The sequence below is a fragment of the Colias croceus genome, chromosome 6, assembly GCF_905220415.1.
Source record: "Colias croceus chromosome 6, ilColCroc2.1".
NCBI lineage: Eukaryota > Metazoa > Arthropoda > Insecta > Lepidoptera > Pieridae > Colias > Colias croceus.
In genome coordinates, this window is record NC_059542.1 from 5,495,885 (window position 1) to 5,520,333 (window position 24,449).

Here is a 24,449-nt window from a genome sequence, read left to right on the forward strand (position 1 = left end):
GAAAATAACTAATAATTATTTTTCTCGTATGTACGGAAAAATAGGGGATTCACCATTTTAGTCTTAGCATGTCAATTTATGAATTATTTAGTAAAATGTTTTATCTTGATTTCAATAGTGTTAAGAATCACAGTAACAATAATATTTGGAAAAGTTTTAAAGAGACCGTTTGACGGGTATGAGTCAGTACTGAATGTAATTTAACATGTAATAAAAGAACTACTAACCGATAGTGCCTGGGTAGTTGCCATTAGGTCCATTTGGTCTATTAGGGCCTCCTGGTCCACTAGATCCGCCAGGACCACCGGGTCCGCCTGGCCCACCTGGTCCGCCAGGACTTCCAGGAGATCCTGAACTTCCTGGATTATAACCACCACCTGAAAAAAATGTCACAGACCATTATTATAATGCTAAATAATCATTGTTTAAATGAAAATAGAGAATGCGGAAAACTCTTGCGCGTAAAAGTAATCAAACCTGCCATTTTGTATTAAATTAATTAATGATTTTTTATTAATACGTGGTCGTATTACAATATGTCACGGTTGAAAAGTTTATTGAAATTACCTGGATAGTAACCACCGCTTGGGCCTGTCACGCCTGGGCTACCTGGAGTACCTGCAGTTCCTGGAGTTCCTGGTAAGCCTGGAGTTCCGGCTTGACCTGGTTGTCCTGTGTAAAATATTTTGTTTAATGGACATCTATGGTTAATGGTTAGTATAATTTCTATATATATAAAAATGAATCCCTTTTTCCCATGGTCACGGCATCACACGTGAACAGCTGGACCGATATCAATAATTCTTGTTATAAAATATTCCTTGAAGTACGAGGATGGTTCATATAGAGAGAAAACGTAAATAAATTCCACGGGCGAAGCCGGGGCGGACCACTAGTTGACAATAATTATGTGTAATATGTAAATTTGATTTGCTTAAAGTGTCTCTCCCAATGAAATACATATTATAGTTGTCAATGTTTTTATTTTACTTTATTTCTCTGTCTTCTGTGAGTACTATAAAGTATTTTTAATCAAGAAAGGAATGAAATTAACTAATAATTATTTTTCTCGTATGCACAGAAAAATAGGGTATTCACCGTTTTAGTCTAAGCATGTCAATTTATGAATTATTTAGTAAAATATTTTATCTTGATATCAATAGAGTTTAGAATAGCAGTTACAAAAATATTTGGAAAAGTTTAAAAGAGGCCGTTTGACGGGTATGAGTCAGTACTGAATGTAATTTAATAATTAACATGTAATAAAAGAACTACTAACCGATAGTGCCTGGGTAGTTGCCATTAGGTCCATTTGGTCTATTAGGGCCTCCTGGTCCACTAGATCCGCCAGGACCACCGGGTCCGCCTGGCCCACCTGGTCCGCCAGGACTTCCAGGAGATCCTGAACTTCCTGGATTATAACCACCACCTGAAAAAAATGTCACAGAGCATTATTATAATGCTAAAAAATCATAAAGTATATGAAAATAGAGAATGCGGAAAACTCTTGCGCGAAAAAGTAATCAAACCTGTCATTTTGTTTTAAAATTAATTAATGATTTTTTATTACTAAGTACGTGGTCACGTTACAATATGTCACGGTTGAAAAGTTTATTGAAATTACCTGGATAGTAACCACCGCTTGGGCCTGTCACGCCTGGGCTACCTGGAGTACCTGCAGTTCCTGGAGTTCCTGGTAAGCCTGGAGTTCCGGCTTGACCTGGTTGTCCTGTGTAAAATATTTTGTTTAATGGACATCTATGGTTAATGGTTAGTATAATTTCTATATATATAAAAATGAATCCCTTTTCCCATGGTCACGGCATCACACGTGAACAGCTGGACCGATATCAATAATTCTTGTTATAAAATATTCCTTGAAGTACGAGGATGGTTCATATAGAGAGAAAACGTAAATAAATTCCACGGGCGAAGCCGGGGCGGACCACTAGTTGACAATAATTATGTGTTATATGTAAATTTGATTTGCTTAAAGTGTCTCTCCCAATGAAATACATATTATAGTAGTCAATGTTTTTATTTTACTTTATTTCTCTGTCTTCTGTGAGTACTATAAAGTATTTTTAATCAAGAAAGGAATGAAATTAAGTAATAATTATTTTTCTCGTATGTACGGAAAAATAGGGGATTCACCGTTTTAGTCTAAGCATGTCAATTTATGAATTATTTAGTAAAATATATTTTATCTTGATATCAATAGAGTTTAGAATCGCAGTTACAAAAATATTTGGAAAAGTTTAAAAGAGGCCGTTTGACGGGTATGAGTCAGTACTGAATGTAATTTAACATGTAATAAAAGAACTACTAACCGATAGTGCCTGGGTAGTTGCCATTAGGTCCATTTGGTCTATTTGGGCCTCCTGGTCCACTAGATCCGCCAGGACCACCGGGTCCGCCTGGCCCACCTGGTCCGCCAGAACTACCAGGAGATCCTGAACTTCCTGGATTATAACCACCACCTGAAAAAAATGTCACAGACCATTATTATAATGCTAAATAATCATTGTTTAAATGAAAATAGAGAATGCGGAAAACTCTTGCGCGTAAAAGTAATCAAACCTGCCATTTTGTATTAAATTAATTAATGATTTTTTATTAATACGTGGTCGTATTACAATATGTCACGGTTGAAAAGTTTATTGAAATTACCTGGATAGTAACCACCGCTTGGGCCTGTCACGCCTGGGCTACCTGGAGTACCTGCAGTTCCTGGAGTTCCTGGTAAGCCTGGAGTTCCGGCTTGACCTGGTTGTCCTGTGTAAAATATTTTGTTTAATGGACATCTATGGTTAATGGTTAGTATAATTTCTATATATATAAAAATGAATCCCTTTTTCCCATGGTCACGGCATCACACGTGAACAGCTGGACCGATATCAATAATTCTTGTTATAAAATATTCCTTGAAGTACGAGGATGGTTCATATAGAGAGAAAACGTAAATAAATTCCACGGGCGAAGCCGGGGCGGACCACTAGTTGACAATAATTATGTGTAATATGTAAATTTGATTTGCTTAAAGTGTCTCTCCCAATGAAATACATATTATAGTTGTCAATGTTTTTATTTTACTTTATTTCTCTGTCTTCTGTGAGTACTATAAAGTATTTTTAATCAAGAAAGGAATGAAATTAACTAATAATTATTTTTCTCGTATGCACAGAAAAATAGGGTATTCACCGTTTTAGTCTAAGCATGTCAATTTATGAATTATTTAGTAAAATATTTTATCTTGATATCAATAGAGTTTAGAATAGCAGTTACAAAAATATTTGGAAAAGTTTAAAAGAGGCCGTTTGACGGGTATGAGTCAGTACTGAATGTAATTTAATAATTAACATGTAATAAAAGAACTACTAACCGATAGTGCCTGGGTAGTTGCCATTAGGTCCATTTGGTCTATAAGGGCCTCCTGGTCCACTAGATCCACCAGGACCACCGGGTCCGCCTGGCCCACCTGGTCCGCCAGGACTTCCAGGAGATCCTGAACTTCCTGGATTATAACCACCACCTGAAAAAAATGTCACAGAGCATTATTATAATGTTAAAAAATCATAGTGTATATGAAAATAGAGAATGCGGAAAACTCTTGCGCGTAAAAGTAATCAAACCTGTCATTTAGTATTAAAATTAATTAATGATTTTTTATTAATAAGTACGTGGTCGCGTTACAATATGTCACGGTTGAAAAGTTTATTGAAATTACCTGGATAGTAACCACCGCTTGGGCCTGTCACGCCTGGGCTACCTGGAGTACCTGCAGTTCCTGGAGTTCCTGGTAAGCCTGGAGTTCCGGCTTGACCTGGTTGTCCTGTGTAAAATATTTTGTTTAATGGACATCTATGGTTAATGGTTAGTATAATTTCTATATATATAAAAATTAATCCCTTTTTCCCTTGGTCACGGCATCACGCGTGAACAGCTGGACCGATTTCGATAACTCTTATTATAAAATATTCCTTGGAGTACGAGGATGGTTTTTATAGAGAGAAAATGTAAATAAATTTCACGGGCAAAGCCGGGGCGGACCGCTAGTTGACAATAATTATGTGTTATATGTAAATTTGGTTTGCTTAAAGTGTCTCTCCTAATGAAATACATATTATAGTAATCAATGTTTTTATTTTATTTTATTTCTCTGTCTTCTGTGAGTACTATAAAGTATTTTTAATCAACAAAGGAATGAAAATAACTAATAATTATTTTTCTCGTATGTACGGAAAAATAGGGGATTCACCATTTTAGTCTTAGCATGTCAATTTATGAATTATTTAGTAAAATGTTTTATCTTGATTTCAATAGTGTTAAGAATCACAGTAACAATAATATTTGGAAAAGTTTTAAAGAGACCGTTTGACGGGTATGAGTCAGTACTGAATGTAATTTAACATGTAATACAAGAACTACTAACCGATAGTGCCTGGGTAGTTGCCATTAGGTCCATTTGGTCTATTAGGGCCTCCTGGTCCACTAGATCCGCCAGGACCACCGGGTCCGCCTGGCCCACCTGGTCCGCCAGGACTTCCAGGAGATCCTGAACTTCCTGGATTATAACCACCACCTGAAAAAAATGTCACAGACCATTATTATAATGCTAAATAATCATTGTTTAAATGAAAATAGAGAATGCGGAAAACTCTTGCGCGTAAAAGTAATCAAACCTGCCATTTTGTATTAAATTAATTAATGATTTTTTATTAATACGTGGTCGTATTACAATATGTCACGGTTGAAAAGTTTATTGAAATTACCTGGATAGTAACCACCGCTTGGGCCTGTCACGCCTGGGCTACCTGGAGTACCTGCAGTTCCTGGAGTTCCTGGTAAGCCTGGAGTTCCGGCTTGACCTGGTTGTCCTGTGTAAAATATTTTGTTTAATGGACATCTATGGTTAATGGTTAGTATAATTTCTATATATATAAAAATGAATCCCTTTTTCCCATGGTCACGGCATCACACGTGAACAGCTGGACCGATATCAATAATTCTTGTTATAAAATATTCCTTGAAGTACGAGGATGGTTCATATAGAGAGAAAACGTAAATAAATTCCACGGGCGAAGCCGGGGCGGACCACAAGTTGACAATAATTATGTGTAATATGTAAATTTGATTTGCTTAAAGTGTCTCTCCCAATGAAATACATATTATAGTTGTCAATGTTTTTATTTTACTTTATTTCTCTGTCTTCTGTGAGTACTATAAAGTATTTTTAATCAAGAAAGGAATGAAATTAACTAATAATTATTTTTCTCGTATGCACAGAAAAATAGGGTATTCACCGTTTTAGTCTAAGCATGTCAATTTATGAATTAGTTTTTTCGAGGGTAGGAGCAAAAAGTAGAAACACGTTTTTTTGAAAGCTCTTGTATTTAAATTCGTTTTATATACATAATTACAGTTGTTTTCTTACCTCTATGTGTTAAATTTGTGCCTTTGCCCACTAGTTCACTTTCCTTACATAAATTTTCAACATTTCAACACTACTGTAATAACATCATTTCTGAATCTCATCACTATGGAATCCGTCAAACACTCAATGGCTGAAATGGCAGCGTTGTTCAATGAGAAAATGGCTGAATTTCAAAGAGAGCTGCAGAATGTCAACAGCACTAACAATCCTCAACCTGCATCTGCCAGCCCCACTTCAAGATTAGCGGCGGAGTTCAATAGCTTTCGCTCCTTTGTCATATCTTCTCTCCATACTTTACAATCCCAAATTGAGTTCCTCTCTAACCAATACATTAAATGGGAGATGAGAAGTCGGAGAAAAATGTTGCTGATTCATGGAGTGCCAGAAGCAGTAAAGGAAAACCCTTCCAGTCTTGTATCCAAAGTTGTAACAGATCATTTAAAAGTCCCGCATTTTCAACAAGAAGCTATTTCCCGGTGCCACCGTTTAGGAGCTGTTAAGTCAGATAAGCCCAGACCGATCATCATAAAGTTTAAAGATGTTTCTGTGCGGGACACCATATGGTTCTCAAAAACTTCTTTGAAGGGTAGTGGTTATACATTATCCGAATTCCTGATCAAAGAAAGACATGATGTCTTTATTTCGGCAAGATCTCGCTTTGGTGTATCCAATTGCTGGACCAGAGACGGTCATATTATTGTGCAAACCACAGATGGAACAAGACACAAGGTCACAATGATGGCTGAACTTGATGGCATCCCTTCTGCTGCTGGGGGTTCTTCTGGCTCGGCTTCTACTTCCACTAACTCAAAACAGATGCCTAATTCAAGACCCAAGAGGTTCGGTAGAGTTAAGTAGATTGCATTATGTACTCTTTTATTGCATTTTGACTTCACTTGTTAGACTCTAAATTGGTAGTTGTTTTATCACTGTATTATAATATTTAATATCTCATTTCAAAATATTTCTATGTTTCGGTATTCACTACTTTAACTTCTTGCTTCTTGAAATAGTGTGAACGTCTCTTTTCTTCAAGTAACTTTTAGCTGTATTTTAGCTGTATATGTTGTTAAATTTTAAGGTAATTTTAAATTAAAATTTCACATTGTAATTATTAATGTAGGTACCTTTGTTTTTGTAATTTGTTGTGACATAATTATGACAATGACAATTCGTGTCATTCTTATATTCTTATAGTTGTCACGGATACTAGTGCTTTGGACATTTGAATTGTAAATTACACAAGTAGTGTGTTAAATTCGGTATATAATAACTGGTGGTAAAGGTCATGTTAGATTATTGGATAATAAACTTAGACTTATTATTACTATATTTTATATATATAATATATATTTTTTTATTACTATATATATATACATATATTTTAAGATTATTATTTTTGATATTAATTATTTATTATTTTCTTCATGGCTTTAAATGATAGCACGGAAAGCGAAGCGTTTTTTTCACTCTCTTCAAATGGTTCAGAAAGCGACAGTTTTAATAGTTTGACTTCCTCTTCTTCTCCTTACATTTCCTCTCTATTCTCCAATCAACCTAATAACTTTAATGTAATTCATATAAATGCCCAGAGTATTCCGGCACACTACCCTGACCTCCTTGCTACCTTTGACTCCCATCCTGTACATGCCATATTAATTTCAGAGTCCTGGCTCAAACCCTGTCTTCCTTCCTCTTCTTATAGTCTTCCAGGATTTCAGTTAATAAGGAACGATCGCATGGGTCGGACCGGAGGAGGGGTTGCAATTTACTTACGTTCTCACATTCCTTACACTATTGTCAGCTCCTCCCCTCAGCCGCCACCTAGCGATGCAGCTGAACATCTCCTTGTCGAAATAACTTCTTCCAACTCTAAAATCCTTCTAGGCGTCTTCTACTCCCCTAACCTCTCTGTTAACTATTTCCAATCCTTCGACCAGATCCTTGAATCCTTTTCTCCTCTTTATAATCATATTATATTTATGGGAGATTTTAACACCTGCTTACTCAAGGGTGATCATCGTAGTAATAAGCTTATAAATTTAGTTGATTCCTATAATCTTAAAATCCTCCCTTTACAGGCTACCCATTCCTCTCCCAACTGTACCCCATCCCTCCTTGATCTCATCATTGTTTCCTCCCCAACGCATGTCGCCGAGCACGGACAGTGTTCAGCTGACATGTTTTCCTTTCATGACCTTATTTTCCTTTCTTATAAATTAAAACTTCCTAAATTGAAACCTAAGATTATTTTGCAACGTAATTTCGGTAAAATTAATGCTGAGCGCTTGTGCGAAGACGCAATAAACATGGACTGGTCGGTAGTTTCATCTGCTGAAACCATCAATGATAAAGTGTCACTTTTTAATTCATTAATTCTTCAACTTTATGATTCACATGCTCCTATGCGTCCAGTTAAATTGAAGCACCTGCCTGCCCCTTGGATGACCGACAACCTTAAATCACTTTTACGGAAGAAGGCGCGTGCAAAGACTAAATTAAAGTTGTCTAACTCGGATATAAATCGTGAAAAATTTAATCGAATTCGAAACCGCTGCAATACTTTGTGTAGGGATGCTCAACGACTTTATATATCTAAGTCGGTTGACAATGGTGATCCTTCTAAAACTTGGAAATTCCTCAGATCTCTTGGAATTGGCAGATCCCAACATAATCCTTGTCTTAATTCAACCCAGGCCAATGTTCTCAATTCCCATTTTTCTAATCCTCCCTCAGATTTCCATCCTACCCTTAAATCTTATACACTATCCTACCTAAATAACCTACCCCATCCCAGCTTTCCTCCTTTTGTATTCAATCGTTTTACCGAGTGTAGTGTTAAGAAAAGCATATTGTCAATCACTTCAAAGGCCGTCGGTAGTGACTGCATTGGTCGGAACATGATCATTCCAATCCTCCCTATAATCATTCCTACTATCACACATATCCTAAATTTTTCCATTGCATCTGGCATATTTCCTGATGATTGGAAAAGTGCTCACATTATACCTCTCCCAAAAATTCCTAACCCTTCCACTACATCTGATTACCGACCCATTGCCATCCTTCCATTTCTCTCTAAGGTTCTCGAACGACTGGTTCAAGAGCAATTGAGTATTTTCCTTAACTCCAATAATCTCCTTAATCCTTTCCAATCTGGTTTCCGTCCCGGTCACAGTACGACCACTGCACTTATCAAAATCACTGACGACATCCGGCGAGGTTTTGACAATAAGCAGCTCACAATTCTAACGTTGCTGGACTTTAGTAACGCTTTTAATACGGTCGATCACGACATATTGCTGGCTTTACTGCGGTCCCTTAATTTATCTGCATCGGCTATCGATTGGGTACATAGCTACTTAAGGGGACGTCGGCAACGTATACAGATTGAGGAAATTTCCTCATCTTGGTGCAATGTTACTGCTGGCGTTCCTCAAGGCGGCGTTCTCTCTCCCCTCCTTTTCTCCATTTTTATTAACACCATTTCCAAAAATATTGAGTCACCCTACCATATGTATGCAGACGATTTCCAATTATATAAACACGCATCACTACTCGAACTACCTGAAGCGATTTTTCAAGTAAACACTGATCTTGCGACAATCGTCTCATGGAGTAAACATTACGGTTTAACAGTTAACCCAATTAAAACCAAAGCTATTATTTTCGGAAGCAGACAGCACGTATCAAAAATCGACTGGGCCGATTTACCAAGTATCGTTGTTGATGGTGTGTCTATCCCATATAGCACACAAGTAAAAAATCTTGGTTTGATACTTGACCCAACTTTTTCGTGGGATGAGCAAATAAAACAAGTACGTAAAAAGGTTTTCTCATCGGCGTTCTCGCTACGGCGCTTACGAAACTTTTTACCGATCGCTACGAAAATTGCGTTAGCTCATTCTTTACTCCTTCCTCTCCTTGATTTTGCCGATTCATCCTATCCAGATCTCCATGAATACCAACTAGACACCCTTGAGAAGCTTCAAAATTTTTGTATACGATTTATTTATGGATTACGTAAATTTGATCATATTTCTGAGTTTAGAACAAAATTAAACTGGCTCCCCGTTCGCTTCCGCCGGAATACTCACATTCTTCATCTCCTGTATTGTATTTTATTTCACCCTAAAACACCGTCCTACTTAAAAAACAACTTTAACTATCTTAGCTCTACTCACACTCTCACTCTTCGTTCTTCCAACCTTTTATTATTATGTACTCCTGTCCATCGGTCAAACTTTTATGACAATTCGTTTACTGTTCGTGCCATTCAGCTCTGGAACGCCTTGCCGGAAAGTATCCGACGTGCACAAACACTTTGTTCTTTTAAGTCCCTATTGAAAGCTCATTATCTAGCCATGCAATAGTAGCATTAGTAAATAATTTATGTATGATTATAATTTTTGTATATACCGTTATATATATTGTAGTTTGTGTAGTGTATTATAGAAGTATATTTATATTACTGTGTAGTATATATGTACAGTATATGTAGTTTATGTAGTATGCAGGCATTTTTATTTTTTTTTTTTTTATATTCTGTCTTTTATTTCTTTTTTGCGCTATCCTTATTCTTCTTACATTTCCTTTCCTACCAGGTTGCCTGGAAGAGATTGCTGTGTAGCAATAAGGCCGCCTATTGTGCAAAATTGTTGTACCTTATTAGTCTGTACCACATGTCTTAAATTGCTTTGTACAATAAAGAGTTATAAATAAATAAATAAATAAATAAAATTATTTAGTAAAATATTTTATCTTGATATCAATAGAGTTTAGAATCGCAGTTACAAAAATATTTGGAAAAGTTTAAAAGAGGCCGCTTGACGGGTATGAGTCAGTAGTTACTTAATGTAATTTAACATGCAATAAAAGAACTACTTACCGATAGTGCCTGGGTAGTTGCCATTAGGCCCATTTGGTCTATTAGGTCCTCCTGGTCCACTAGATCCGCCAGGACCACTGGGTCCGCCTGGCCCATCTGGTCCACCAGGACTTCCAGGAGATCCTGAACTTCCTGGATTATAACCACCACCTGAAAAAAATGTCACAGACCATTATTATAATGCTAAATAATCATTGTTTATATGAAAATAGAGAATGCGGAAAACTCTTGCGCGTAAAAGTAATCAAACCTGTCATTTTGTATTAAAATTAATTAATAATTTTTTTATTAATACGTGGTCGCGTTACAATATGTCACGGTTGAAAAGTTTATTGAAATTACCTGGATAGTAACCACCGCTTGGGCCTGTCACGCCTGGGCTACCTGGAGTACCTGCAGTTCCTGGAGTTCCTGGTAGGCCTGGAGTTCCGGCTTGACCTGGTTGTCCTGTGTAAAATATTTTGTTTAATGGACATCTATGGTTAATGGTTAGTATAATTTCTATATATATATATAAAAATGAATCCCTTTTTCCCTTGGTCACGGCATCACGCGTGAACAGCTGGACCGATTTCGAAAACTCTTATTATAAAATATTCCTTGGAGTACGAGGATGGTTTTTATAGAGAGAAAATGTAAATAAATTTCACGGGCAAAGCCGGGGCGGACCGCTAGTTGACAATAATTATGTGTTATATGTAAATTTGGTTTGCTTAAAGTGTCTCTCCTAATGAAATACATATTATAGTAATCAATGTTTTTATTTTACTTTATTTCTCTGTCTTCTGTGAGTACTATAAAGTATTTTTAATCAACAAAGGAATGAAATTAACTAATAATTATTTTTCTCGTATGTACGGAAAAATAGGGGATTCACCATTTTAGTCTTAGCATGTCAATTTGTGAATTATTTAGTAAAATGTTTTATCTTGATATCAATAGTGTTAAGAATCACAGTAACAATAATATTTGGAAAAGTTAAAAAGAGACCGTTTGACGGGTATGAGTTAGTACTGACTGTAATTTAACATGTAATAAAAGAACTACTAACCGATAGTGCCTGGGTAGTTGCCATTAGGTCCATTTGGTCTATTAGGGCCTCCTGGTCCACTAGATCCGCCAGGACCACCGGGTCCGCCTGGCCCACCTGGTCCGCCAGGACTTCCAGGAGATCCTGAACTTCCTGGATTATAACCACCACCTGAAAAAAATGTCACAGACCATTATTATAATGCTAAATAATCATTGTTTAAATGAAAATAGAGAATGCGGAAAACTCTTGCGCGTAAAAGTAATCAAACCTGCCATTTTGTATTAAATTAATTAATGATTTTTTATTAATACGTGGTCGTATTACAATATGTCACGGTTGAAAAGTTTATTGAAATTACCTGGATAGTAACCACCGCTTGGGCCTGTCACGCCTGGGCTACCTGGAGTACCTGCAGTTCCTGGAGTTCCTGGTAAGCCTGGAGTTCCGGCTTGACCTGGTTGTCCTGTGTAAAATATTTTGTTTAATGGACATCTATGGTTAATGGTTAGTATAATTTCTATATATATAAAAATGAATCCCTTTTTCCCATGGTCACGGCATCACACGTGAACAGCTGGACCGATATCGATAACTCTTACTATAAAATATTCCTTGAAGTACGAGGATGGTTATTATGAAAAAAAAAGCATGTAGGTACCACGGACGAAGCCGGGGCGGACCGCAAGTTGACAATAATTATGTGTTATATGTTAATTTGGTTTGAAAGAAAGAAAGAAAGAAAATACATTTATTTGTACCGATGCACATTAATACATAAAAAATAAATAAAATTAACTTATAACTAGTTACAACGGCACAAAATGGATAATATCCACTCAGTGGTTTGAGAATCTAAGGACATATAAAACACTTAGATTCTCCACTGATTTTCAGTGGACACCACATTGACATCCTGACAGTGGCAGTGTACTTATTATGAAAAAAATAAAGAAAAAAAAATAAAAATAAAAGCAATAATATAATATATAATAATATAATATAGTAGATAGGAAACATATCATATATATTATAAAGAATTATTACTTACATAACAGACAATAATACATTCTAAAAGAAGATACAATACTAACACGCGATACATCATTTAATTAATAAACAACAACTACAAATAGAATTATTACCAGAGCCGTACCGAGTCACGTGTTTGGAGCCCCGACCTCATAACCTTTTTGTAAGCAGAGCAAATGGAACTTCAGTCTGTTTTTGAAGCCCAATACATTGTTGCTATTGCGGATCGGTGGTGGCAAGTCATTCCAGCACTTAGAGGCACTAAATTTAAAGCTACCCCTAAATGCTGCAGTTCTGTGGAGGGGCACTTCCATCAGTACATTCCTGTACCGTGTTGAGTGACTCGTGTTTGACTCCGACAACCACTTCAGCTTTTTGTACAAATAGGCTGGTACTTTGTACTTAACTACGTTAAATAAAAGTGTAGCTAGTTGTATTTGCTGTCGATACTCCATTTTTAAAGTGTTACTACTGTTCAAATACGGGGTGACATGGGCTCGGGGTGGAATATTGTGACAAAAACGAGTGCAAGCATTTTGTACCCTCTGCATTATTTTTTTAGTTGATGCTAATAACCGGGGACCTATGACAGTGCTAGCATAATTAAATTTTGAGAGGATCAGCGATTCGCATAATAGTTTTCGAACGTTTACATTTAGATAATTTCTTATTCTGTACAATAATTTAAGACGATAGAAACAATTTTTTGATATATTAATTATGTGATTATGAAAACGTAAGGATTCGTCAAAAACTACACCTAAATTGCGTGCTTCCATAACCCTTTCTATTTGTTCTCCGCTTATTGACAAACATGGTTTTTGGCTTGCAATGGCATTAATTTGGCACCTGGTTCCTAAGATCATGTATTTACTTTTACTTGGGTTTAAAACGAGGCAGTTAGTTTTTGACCATGAAACAATATTATTTAGATCTTCTTGAAACTTTATCAAGGCAACGTCCATCTCACTCACTTTAAAAGAAATGTATAATTGTATGTCATCAGCATATATGTGATATTTACAATGTTTTATGATATTCGTGACATCCGCTGTGTACAAAATGAATAGCAGTGGACCGAGTATGGAGCCTTGCGGAACGCCTCTAGTAACCCGGACACACTGAGAAGTACATGCATCATCTCCACCTATTTTAACGACCTGTGAGCGATTTGTAAGGTAACTTTCAAACCACATAACCGTGTTCGGATCAAACCCGTAATATGTAAGTTTTGAGAGTAGTAACTTTATATTAATAGAATCAAAGGCACGTGAGTAATCTAATAAGACTAGTATGGTACCTTCTCCTTTATCTTGTGCCTCCAGTACGTTATCGACGACATCAATCAAAGCACTAGTGGTACTTCTATACTTCCTAAACCCAGATTGAAGGTTAGGTAAAATATCGTTGGACTCTAAGTACTTTCTAAGCTGGTCACAGACTATTTTCTCTAAGACCTTGGACAGGCACGGCAAAATACTAACCGGTCGTAAATCCTTGAAATGTACTGGGTTATTGTTTTTTGGCAGCGGTGTTACTAATGCCTTACGCCAAAGATAAGGAAAGGTATTCGATGTGATGGAAGCGTTGAAAATCATAGTCATTATATCAATGATGTATGGCAACAATAATTTCAGCATTTCTAGCGATATGCCATCGCAGCCAACCGCGTTGGATTTCAAACTTCTGAAATGTTCTAAAACCTCTTTTTGTGAGACAGTTCTCAGAGAAAATTGCAAGTCTCCTTTTTTGTTCTGCATAAAGAAATCCACCGCGGAATCGGGTGCAGTGACGTCGCCAGGTACATCGAGAAAATGTCTATTAATTTCGTCAGGTTTTCTAAGATGATCAGGTAACGTAGCATCATTCCCATTATTTACATTAACATTATTTTTTATAGTTTTCCAAAGGATCTTAGGATTACTCATATTAGTGTTAACGAAAGTATTAAAATAACAAGTTTTTTCGCGCTCCATAGCATCAATTACAACCCTTTTCAAATCTTTATAATACTCTTGGTGGGAGCTAATTTTCGAAACTTTATACTTGTAATGAGCTTCATCTCTTCGTTTCATTAACTGCTTAATATTGTATGTAACCCATGGATAGTTATGATCTTTTAGGTTTATTGTTTTAAACGGAGCAAACACGTCAAAAATAGAAATAACTATAGTAGAGCCATTTTAATAGGCAACATTTGACAGTTCAACAAAATTCAACAACGTAACCTAGTAACGACGACATAGAATAACATGATATTTCGTTTTGTTAGAACTGCACATTTGCTTAACTTTTTTCAATTACGATTACATATTTATAATAATAATGACCGATACAAGTAATTTTAAGATTTCATTTTACTCATAAACCATCCTAAACTTAATAAACAATTTCTGAATTGAAGAACTGACGTCGCTACAATTTTGTGTCAATAAACCTTTATTCTTTTTAAATACTAGAGACGTTACTCTAAGAATCGAAATCTGACATCTAGAATCGAATGCATTGATTACTTGTGAATAAAATCATCATAAATTAATAAATGCGATTGACAAATGTTTCAAATCCGTATCGATTAATACACTTTAATCGATGTTTTTAGGCAGGTTACCTCTCTTCGAAGATGAAATTGATAGAATTCAAATGTTGCCTATTAAATTGGCTCGACTATAAGTCATTAAGGTTAGAAACAGATTTATTTACATCTTTTTGGTCTATAATAAGGTCCCAGTTAATCCCAGTCATAATATCTTTAAAAATATATAAGTCAATATTCTTTAAAGGCCTATATATACTCTTTTTTGGTATGTGTTTTTCTATGACCAAACTAAATTCACATACTATAAATGAATGGTCACTGAGTCCGCTCCGGTCTGGTCCCTGAGAGGTTTGCTTAAAGTGTCTCTCCTAATGAAATACATACATATTATAGTAGTCAATGTTTTTATTTAACTTTATTTCTCTGTCTTCTGTGAGTACTATAAAGTATTTTTAATCAACAAACGAATGAAATTAACTAATAATTATTTTTCTTGTATGTACGGAAAAATAGGGGATTCACATTTAAAATATTTTATCTTGATAACAATAGAGTTTAGAATCGCAGTTACAAAAACATTTGGAAAAGTTTAAAAGAGGCCGCTTGACGGGTATGAGTCAGTACTGAATGTAATTTAACATGTAATAAGAGAACTTCTAACCGGTAGTGCCTGGGTAATTGCCATTAGGTCCATTTGGTCTATTAGGGCCTCCTGGTCCACTAGATCCGCCAGGACCACCGGGTCCGCCTGGCCCACCTGGTCCGCCAGGACTTCCAGGAGATCCTGAACTTCCTGGATTATAACCACCACCTGAATATAATATCACAGAGCATTATAATAATGGTGAAATATTTATTGTTTATATGAAAATAGACATTGCGGAATACTCTTGCGCGTAATAATAATCAAACCTGCCATTTTAAATTAACACTAATCAATAATTTTTTAATAATACGTGGTCGTATAACAATATGTTACAGTTGAAAAGTTTATTGAAATTACCTGGATAGTAACCACCGCTTGGGCCTGTCACGCCTGGGCTACCTGGAGTACCTGCAGTTCCTGGAGTTCCTGGTAAGCCTGGAGTTCCGGCTTGACCTGGTTGTCCTGTGTAAAATATTTTGTTTAATGGACATCTATGGTTAATGGTTAGTATAATTTCTATATATATAAAAATGAATCCCTATTTCCCTTGGTCACGGCATCACGCGTGAACAGCTGGACCGATTTCGATAACTCTTATTATAAAATATTCCTTGAAGTACGAGGATGGTTCATATAGAGAGAAAACGTAAATAAATTCCACGGGCGAAGCCGGGGCGGACCACTAGTTGACAATAATTATGTGTTATATGTAAATTTGATTTGCTTAAAGTGTCTCTCCCAATGAAATACATATTATAGTAGTCAATGTTTTTATTTTAGGTACTTTATTTCTCTGTCTTCTGTGAGTACTATAAAGTATTTTTAATGAACAAAGGAATGAAATTAACTAATAATTATTTTTCTCGTATGTATGGAAAAATAGGGGATTCACCGTTTTAGTCTTAGCATGTCAATTTATGAATTATTTAGTAAAATATTTTATCTTGATATCAATAGAGTTTAGAATCGCAGTTACAAAAATATTTGGAAAAGTTTAAAAGAGGCCGCTTGACGGGTATGAGTCAGTAGTTACTTAATGTAATTTAACATGCAATAAAAGAACTACTTACCGATAGTGCCTGGGTAGTTGCCATTAGGCCCATTTGGTCTATTAGGGCCTCCTGGTCCACTAGATCCGCCAGGACCACCGGGTCCGCCTGGCCCACCTGGTCCACCAGGACTTCCAGGAGATCCTGAACTTCCTGGATTATAACCACCACCTGAAAAAAATGTCACAGACCATTATTATAATGCTAAATAATCATTGTTTATATGAAAATAGAGAATGCGGAAAACTCTTGCGCGTAAAAGTAATCAAACCTGCCATTTTGTATTAAAATTAATTAATGATTTTTTATTAATACGTGGTCGTATTACAATATGTCACGGTTGAAAAGTTTATTGAAATTACCTGGATAGTAACCACCGCTTGGGCCTGTCACGCCTGGGCTACCTGGAGTACCTGCAGTTCCTGGAGTTCCTGGTAAGCCTGGAGTTCCGGCTTGACCTGGTTGTCCTGTGTAAAATATTTTGTTTAATGGACATCTATGGTTAATGGTTAGTATAATTTCTTTATATATAAAAATGAATCCCTATTTCCCTTGGTCACGGCATCACGCGTGAACAGCTGGACCGATTTAATAACTCTTATTATAAAATATTCCTTGAAGAACAAGGATGGTTCATATAGAGAGAAAACGTAAATAAATTCCACGGGCGAAGCCGGGGCGGACCACTAGTTGATAAAAATTATGTGTTATATGTAAATTTGGTTTGCTTAAAGTGTCTCTCCTAATGAAATACATATTATAGTAGTCAATGTTTTTATTTTACTTTATTTCTCTGTCTTCTGTGAGTACTATAAAGTATTTTTAATCAACAAAGGAATGAAATTAACTAATAATTATTTTTCTCGTATGTATGGAAAAATAGGGGATTCACCGTTTTAGTCTTAGCATGTCAATTTATGAATTATTTAGTAAAATATTTTTTCTTGATATCAATAGAGTTTAGAATCGCAGTTACAAAAATATTTGGAAAAGTTTAAAAGCTTTAAAAGAGACCGTTTGGCGGGTATGAGTCAGTACTGAATGTGATTTAACATGTAATATGAGAACTTCTAACCGGTAGTGCCTGGGTAATTGCCATTAGGTCCATTTGGTCTATTAGGGCCTCCTGGTCCACTAGATCCGCCAGGACCACCGGGTCCGCCTGGCCCACCTGGTCCGCCAGGACTTCCAGGAGATCCTGAACTTCCTGGATTATAACCACCACCTGAAAAAAATGTCACAGACCATTATTATAATGCTAAATAATCATTGTTTAAATGAAAATAGAGAATGCGGAAAACTCTTGCGCGTAAAAGTAATCAAACCTGCCATTTTGTATTAAATTAATTAATGATTTTTTATTAATACGTGGTCGTATTACAATATGTCACGGTTGAAAAGTTTATTGAAATTACCTGGATAGTAACCACCGCTTGGGCCTGTCACGCCTGGGCTACCTGGAGTACCTGCAGTTCCTGGAGTTCCTGGTAAGCCTGGAGTTCCGGCTTGACCTGGTTGTCCTGTGTAAAATATTTTGTTTAATGGACATCTATGGTTAATGGTTAGTATAATTTCTATATATATAAAAATGAATCCCTATTTCCCTTGGTCACGGCATCACGCGTGAACAGCTGGACCGATTTCGATAACTCTTATTATAAAATATTCCTTGAAGTACGAGGATGGTTCATATAGAGAGAAAACGTAAATAAATTCCACGGGCGAAGCCGGGGCGGACCACTAGTTGACAAAAATTATGTGTTATATGTAAATTTGGTTTGCTTAAAGTGTCTCTCCTAATGAAATACATATTATAGTAGTCAATGTTTTTATTTTACTTTATTTCTCTGTCTTCTGTGAGTACTATAAAGTATTTTTAATCAACAAAGGAATGAAATTAACTAATAATTATTTTTCTCGTATGTATGGAAAAATAGGGGATTCACCGTTTTAGTCTTAGCATGTCAATTTATGAATTATTTAGTAAAATATTTTTTCTTGATATCAATAGAGTTTAGAATCGCAGTTACAAAAATATTTGGAAAAGTTTAAAAGCTTTAAAAGAGACCGTTTGGCGGGTATGAGTCAGTACTGAATGTAATTTAACATGTAATAAGAGAACTTCTAACCGGTAGTGCCTGGGTAATTGCCATTAGGTCCATTTGGTCTATTAGGGCCTCCTGGTCCACTAGATCCGCCAGGACCACCGGGTCCGCCTGGCCCACCTGGTCCGCCAGGACTTCCAGGAGATCCTGAACTTCCTGGATTATAACCACCACCTGAATATAATATCACAGAGCATTATAATAATGGTGAAATATTTATTGTTTATATGAAAATAGACATTGCGGAATACTCTTGCGCGTAATAATAATCAAACCTGCCATTTTAAATTAACACTAATCAACAATTTTTTAATAATACGTGGTCGTATAACAATATGTTACAGTTGAAAAGTTTATTGAAATTACCTGGATAGTAACCACCGCTTGGGCCTGTCACGCCTGGGCTACCTGGAGTACCTGCAGTTCCTGGAGTTCCTGGTAAGCCTGGAGTTCCGGCTTGACCTGGTTGTCCTGTGTAAAATATTTTGTTTAATGGACATCTATGGTTAATCGTTAGTATAATTTCTATATATATAAAAATGAATCCCTATTTCCCTTGGTCACGGCATCACGCGTGAACAGCTGGACCGATTTCGATAACTCTTATTATAAAATATTCCTTGAAGTACGAGGATGGTTCATATAGAGAGAAAACGTAAATAAATTCCACGGGCGAAGCCGGGGCGGACCACTAGTTGACAATAATTATGTGTTATATGTAAATTTGATTTGCTTAAAGTGTCTCTCCCAATGAAATACATATTATAGTAGTCAATGTTTTTATTTTAGGTACTTTATTTCTCTGTCTTCTGTGAGTATTATAAAGTATTTTTAATGAACAAAGGAATGAAATTAACTAATAATTATTTTTCTCGTATGTATGGAAAAATAGGGGATTCACCGTTTTAGTCTTAGCATGTCAATTTATGAATTATTTAGTAAACTATTTTATCTTGATATCAATAGAGTTTAGAATCACAGTTACAAAAATATTTGGAAAAGTTTAAAAGAGACCGTTTGACGGGTATGAGTCAGTACTGAATGTAATTTAACATGTAATAAAAGAACTTCTAACCGATAGTGCCTGGGTAGTTGCCATTAGGTCCATTTGGTCTATTAGGGCCTCCTGGTCCACTAGATCCGCCAGGACCACCGGGTCCGCCTGGCCCACCTGGTCCGCCAGGACTTCCAGGAGATCCTGAACTTCCTGGATTATAACCACCACCTGAATATAATATCACAGAGCATTATAATAATGCTAAAATATTTATTGTTTATATGAAAATAGAGAATGCGGAACACTCTTGCGCGTAATAATAATCAAACCTGCCATTTTAAATTAACACTTATCAATTATTTTTTTAATAATACGTGGTCATAGTACAGTTGAAAAGTTTATTGAAATTACCTGGATAGTAACCACCGCTTGGACCTGTCACGCCTGGGCTACCTGGAGTACCTGCAGTTCCTGGAGTTCCTGGTAAACCTGGAGTTCCGGCTTGACCTGGTTGTCCTGTGTAATATATTTTGTTTAATGGACATATTCTATGGTTAGGTTTATTTATTTTATTCTCTATATGTATATTTAAATGAATCCCTATTTCCTTTGGTTACGGCATCACGTGTGAATAGCTTGACCGATTTCATTAATTCTTTTTATAATATAATATTCCTTGAAGTACGAGGATGGTTCTTATGAAAAAAAAAGCATGTAGGCACAGAATACATAATAGTAGCTAAACGCTACAGAACGGACACTCTCCGCCTCCCGCCAAAATTAAACACTTACCTCACCCCGCACGATCAGACATGTTATGGTACCCATTTCCCCGCAAGGACGATACCAACGACGTCTTTAGACGAAACGCAACGAAGATTGACAACATTAATCAAATTGACTTAAAGCAATTTTATTATTTACTCACAAGTTTTACCCCCATGCATTTCTTATTCAGCACACACATATATTAAAAGTATCTATCTATTTATTTATACTATTTTTATTTTGATATTTATTTATTTTTTGTTCATTTTAGATTTATCTAATAAAATAAAGCATAAAGAATAATATATGAATTGCAATTTATTCCTAAAACATTAATAAATCGACATTTCATTTACATCCATGTCTAGTTTTGTTTGTTTCTTTATATTTTGTATTGATGCTCACAATACAGGCCACGAGTCTAGTGTGGGCATCTTAGTTCAAATGATGTATAGAGTATACTACATATTTACTGTTTAAAAACAGCCTTATTGTAATAAGTTCAACGAGATTGTATGCTTGATTTTTGAATAAATATTTTTTACTTTACTTTTACTTTACTATTTTGGATTTGTGATTATCGTTTTTCGTAGAAAATGGTTAGATATTGTGCTGTTTACGGATGTATTTCATCAGAAAAACGCGAATTTTTTTTTACGCTAGTCACAAATGTGCCAACCATAAAGAGTTTACACACACATTTGCAGTCTCTACAGTGTGACTGTCAAAACTATAATTTTGTATGGAGTGTCCGGGGTGTGATGTAGGTACCACGGACGAAGCCGGGGTGGACCGCAAGTTGACAATAATTATGTGTTATATGTAAATTTTGTTTACTTAAAGTGTCTCTCCTAATGAAATATATATTATCACAGTATATTATAGTAGTCTGGAAGAGATCGCAACATAGCGATGAGACCACAATTTTGTTTTTATAAAAGTGAAACTTTTATTACGTCGTCTCAAACTTTTTGGTCTGTGTAGCGCATGTCGCGTGACGCACGATACGTACGATAATTATCGTACAAATACGATAATTTTTAGTTAAATGTCTACTTATAGTGTGAAAAAAAGTTTCACTTTTGCCGTGGTTTCATAAAACCACACAACACTTTTTTATATTTTATGTTATTTCTCTTTTCTCTGTCTTCTGTGAGTGCAATAAAGTATTCTTAATCAACAAATGAATGAAATTAACTAACATTTATTTTTCTTGTATAAACGGAAAAATAGGGGATTCACAGTTTGAATCTTAGCATGTCAATTTATGAATTATTTAGTTAAATATTGTATGTTGATATCAATAGAGTTTAGAATCGCAGTTACAAAAATATTTGGAAAAGTTTAAAAGAGACCTTTTTTTTTTAATCAAAAGATAGTCTGACAAGTATGAGTCTGTACTGAATGTAATTTATCATGTTATAAAAGTACTAACCGTGACTGCCTGGGTAGTTGCTATTAGGTCCATTTGGTCCATTCGGGCCTCCTGGTCCACTGGGGCCGCCAGGACCACCGGGTCCGCCTGGCCCACCTGGTCCACCAGGACTTCCAGGACTTCCTGGCCAACCTGAAGTTCCGGTTCCTCCTGGTTGTCCTGGGTAATATATTTTGTTTAATCGTCATCTATGGTTAATGGTTAGTATAATTGACAATAATTATGTGTTATATGTAAATCTTGTTTCCGTTAATTGTCTCTCCTAATGAAATACATACTAAGTATAGTGGTCTGGAAGAGATCGCAACCCAGCGATGAGACCGCCATTTGGACAAGTTTTTTATTTTATTTTATGTACTTTCTGTATTTCTCTGTCTTCTGTGAGTGCAATTAAGTATTTTAATCAACAAATGAATGGAATTAATTAACATTTAATTTTCTCGTATTTACGGACGTTTGAGTCTGCATGTCAATTTATTTATTATTTAGTAAAATATATTGTATGTTGATAGCAAAGAAGTTTGAAATCACAGTTTTAAAAATATTCGGAGAAGTATAAAACAATATTTATTTGTTTTTTTTTTCAATTAGGAGACAGTCTGACAAGTATGAGTCTGTACTGAATGTAATTTATCATGTTATAAAAGAACTACTAACCGTGACTGCCTGGGTAGTTGCCATTAGGTCCATTTGGTCCATTAGGGCCTCCTGGTCCACTGGGGCCGCCAGGACCACCGGGTCCGCCTGGCCCACCTGGTCCACCAGGACTTCCAGGACTTCCTGGCCAACCTGAAGTTCCGGTTCCTCCTGGTTGTCCTGGGTAATATATTTTGTTTAATCGTCATCTATGGTTAATGGTTAGTATAATTGACAATAATTATGTGTTATATGTAAATCTTGTTTCCGTTAATTGTCTCTCCTAATGAAATACATACTAAGTATAGTGGTCTGGAAGAGATCGCAACCCAGCGATGAGACCGCCATTTGGACAAGTTTTTTATTTTATTTTATGTACTTTCTGTATTTCTCTGTCTTCTGTGAGTGCAATTAAGTATTTTAATCAACAAATGAATGGAATTAATTAACATTTAATTTTCTCGTTTTTACGGACGTTTGAGTCTGCATGTCAATTTATTTATTATTTAGTATAATATATTGTATGTTGATAGCAAAGAAGTTTGAAATCACAGTTATAAAAATATTCGGAGAAGTATAAAACAATATTTATTTGTTTTTTTTTTTCAATTAAGAGACAGTCTGACAGGTATGAGTCTGTACTGCATGTAATTTATCATGTAATAAAAGAACTACTAACCATGACTGCCTGGGTAGTTGCCATTAGGTCCATTTGGTCCATTCGGGCCTCCTGGTCCACTGGGGCCGCCAGGACCACCGGGTCCGCCTGGCCCACCTGGTCCACCAGGACTTCCAGGACTTCCTGGCCAACCTGATGTTCCGGTTCCTCCTGGTTGTCCTGTGTAATATATTTTGTTTAATTGTCATCTATGGTTAATGGTAAGCATAATTGACAATAATTATGTGTTATATGTAAATTTTATTTTATGTACTTTCTGTATTTCTCTGTCTTCTGTGAGTGCAATAAAGTATTTTTAATCCAAAAATAATAATAGTTTAAAAAACTAAAAAACACGCTTTTTATAGAAAACCGAACTAAAAAATAGAAAATTTTATCAAATTAGTGTATTGTCATCGGTCCTCAATAAATCTACAAAGTTTGAACGAAATCTGGCCGTTTAAAGTGGGTCAAAATCGCGCCCAAAGAAGTCGGTTACAAACATACAGGTGAAGCTAATATAAAGCGTGTAATGAATAAAATTAATTATTATATTTCTCGTCCCTGCGGAAAAATAGGGGATTTACCGATTGAGTCATGCATGTCAATTTATTTCTTATTTAGTAAAATATTGTACCTCGATACAATAGAGTTCGAATCTCAATTACAAAATAATGTATAAGAAATGCGAAAATAAAAATATCAAATCGCGCGCGCGATAATAATCAAACCTTCCATTTTATATTAACACTGTTGCCCGCAGCTTTGCCTGCGTGGAAAAGATTAATTTTCATGGTATAAACTTTCATCTGCTATTTTATGTTATTTATTATATATTATATTATTTTTATTTTATTTATAATAAAAAAGAAAACAGTTTGTCAGGCTTGGTCAGGCAAGTGCTTGACAACGTGGTAACGTCACGAGCGTCACGAGCATCGTTAAAAATCTTTTCTTTATATAATATACAGGGTTACTTGTAAAACACCAGCAACCTCGCAGGACAAGATAGCTAACATCATAAGTAACAACATTTGTTCTACGACTTTTGATAATTTTTTATATTTTATTTCATACAAAAATAAATATAACGGCCGGCATTTTGTAATATGCCGAAAATTCGTAATCAGAAATTTTTGGTTTGGATAAGGGTTAGATTAGGTTCGTGTTTTTTAAAACTACACAGAAATAGGAGCCCCACGAAGTGGGGCTCCGTCGGCTCGCGACCGTCT

General features: G+C 35.8%; 1 protein-coding gene across 1 annotated transcript in view; it reads right to left on the reverse strand.

The window, feature by feature from the left end:
- Nucleotides 1–24,449, reverse strand: part of LOC123692649 (collagen alpha-5(IV) chain-like) — a 53,935-nt gene that overhangs the window by 16,340 nt on the left and 13,146 nt on the right. Inside the window, exons 6-32 of the mRNA XM_045637419.1 lie at nt 23,239–23,397; nt 22,581–22,739; nt 21,924–22,082; nt 20,132–20,236; nt 19,799–19,948; nt 19,090–19,194; nt 18,748–18,897; nt 18,034–18,138; nt 17,694–17,843; nt 16,981–17,085; nt 16,640–16,789; nt 15,927–16,031; nt 15,585–15,734; nt 11,714–11,818; nt 11,374–11,523; nt 10,665–10,769; nt 10,323–10,472; nt 4,773–4,877; nt 4,433–4,582; nt 3,728–3,832; nt 3,383–3,532; nt 2,671–2,775; nt 2,331–2,480; nt 1,625–1,729; nt 1,280–1,429; nt 568–672; nt 228–377 (exon numbers count right to left, since the gene is read on the reverse strand). Of these exons, the coding sequence (XP_045493375.1) occupies nt 228–377; nt 568–672; nt 1,280–1,429; nt 1,625–1,729; nt 2,331–2,480; nt 2,671–2,775; nt 3,383–3,532; nt 3,728–3,832; nt 4,433–4,582; nt 4,773–4,877; nt 10,323–10,472; nt 10,665–10,769; nt 11,374–11,523; nt 11,714–11,818; nt 15,585–15,734; nt 15,927–16,031; nt 16,640–16,789; nt 16,981–17,085; nt 17,694–17,843; nt 18,034–18,138; nt 18,748–18,897; nt 19,090–19,194; nt 19,799–19,948; nt 20,132–20,236; nt 21,924–22,082; nt 22,581–22,739; nt 23,239–23,397 (3,537 nt within the window). The remainder of the gene's footprint in view (nt 1–227; nt 378–567; nt 673–1,279; nt 1,430–1,624; nt 1,730–2,330; nt 2,481–2,670; nt 2,776–3,382; nt 3,533–3,727; nt 3,833–4,432; nt 4,583–4,772; nt 4,878–10,322; nt 10,473–10,664; nt 10,770–11,373; nt 11,524–11,713; nt 11,819–15,584; nt 15,735–15,926; nt 16,032–16,639; nt 16,790–16,980; nt 17,086–17,693; nt 17,844–18,033; nt 18,139–18,747; nt 18,898–19,089; nt 19,195–19,798; nt 19,949–20,131; nt 20,237–21,923; nt 22,083–22,580; nt 22,740–23,238; nt 23,398–24,449) is intronic.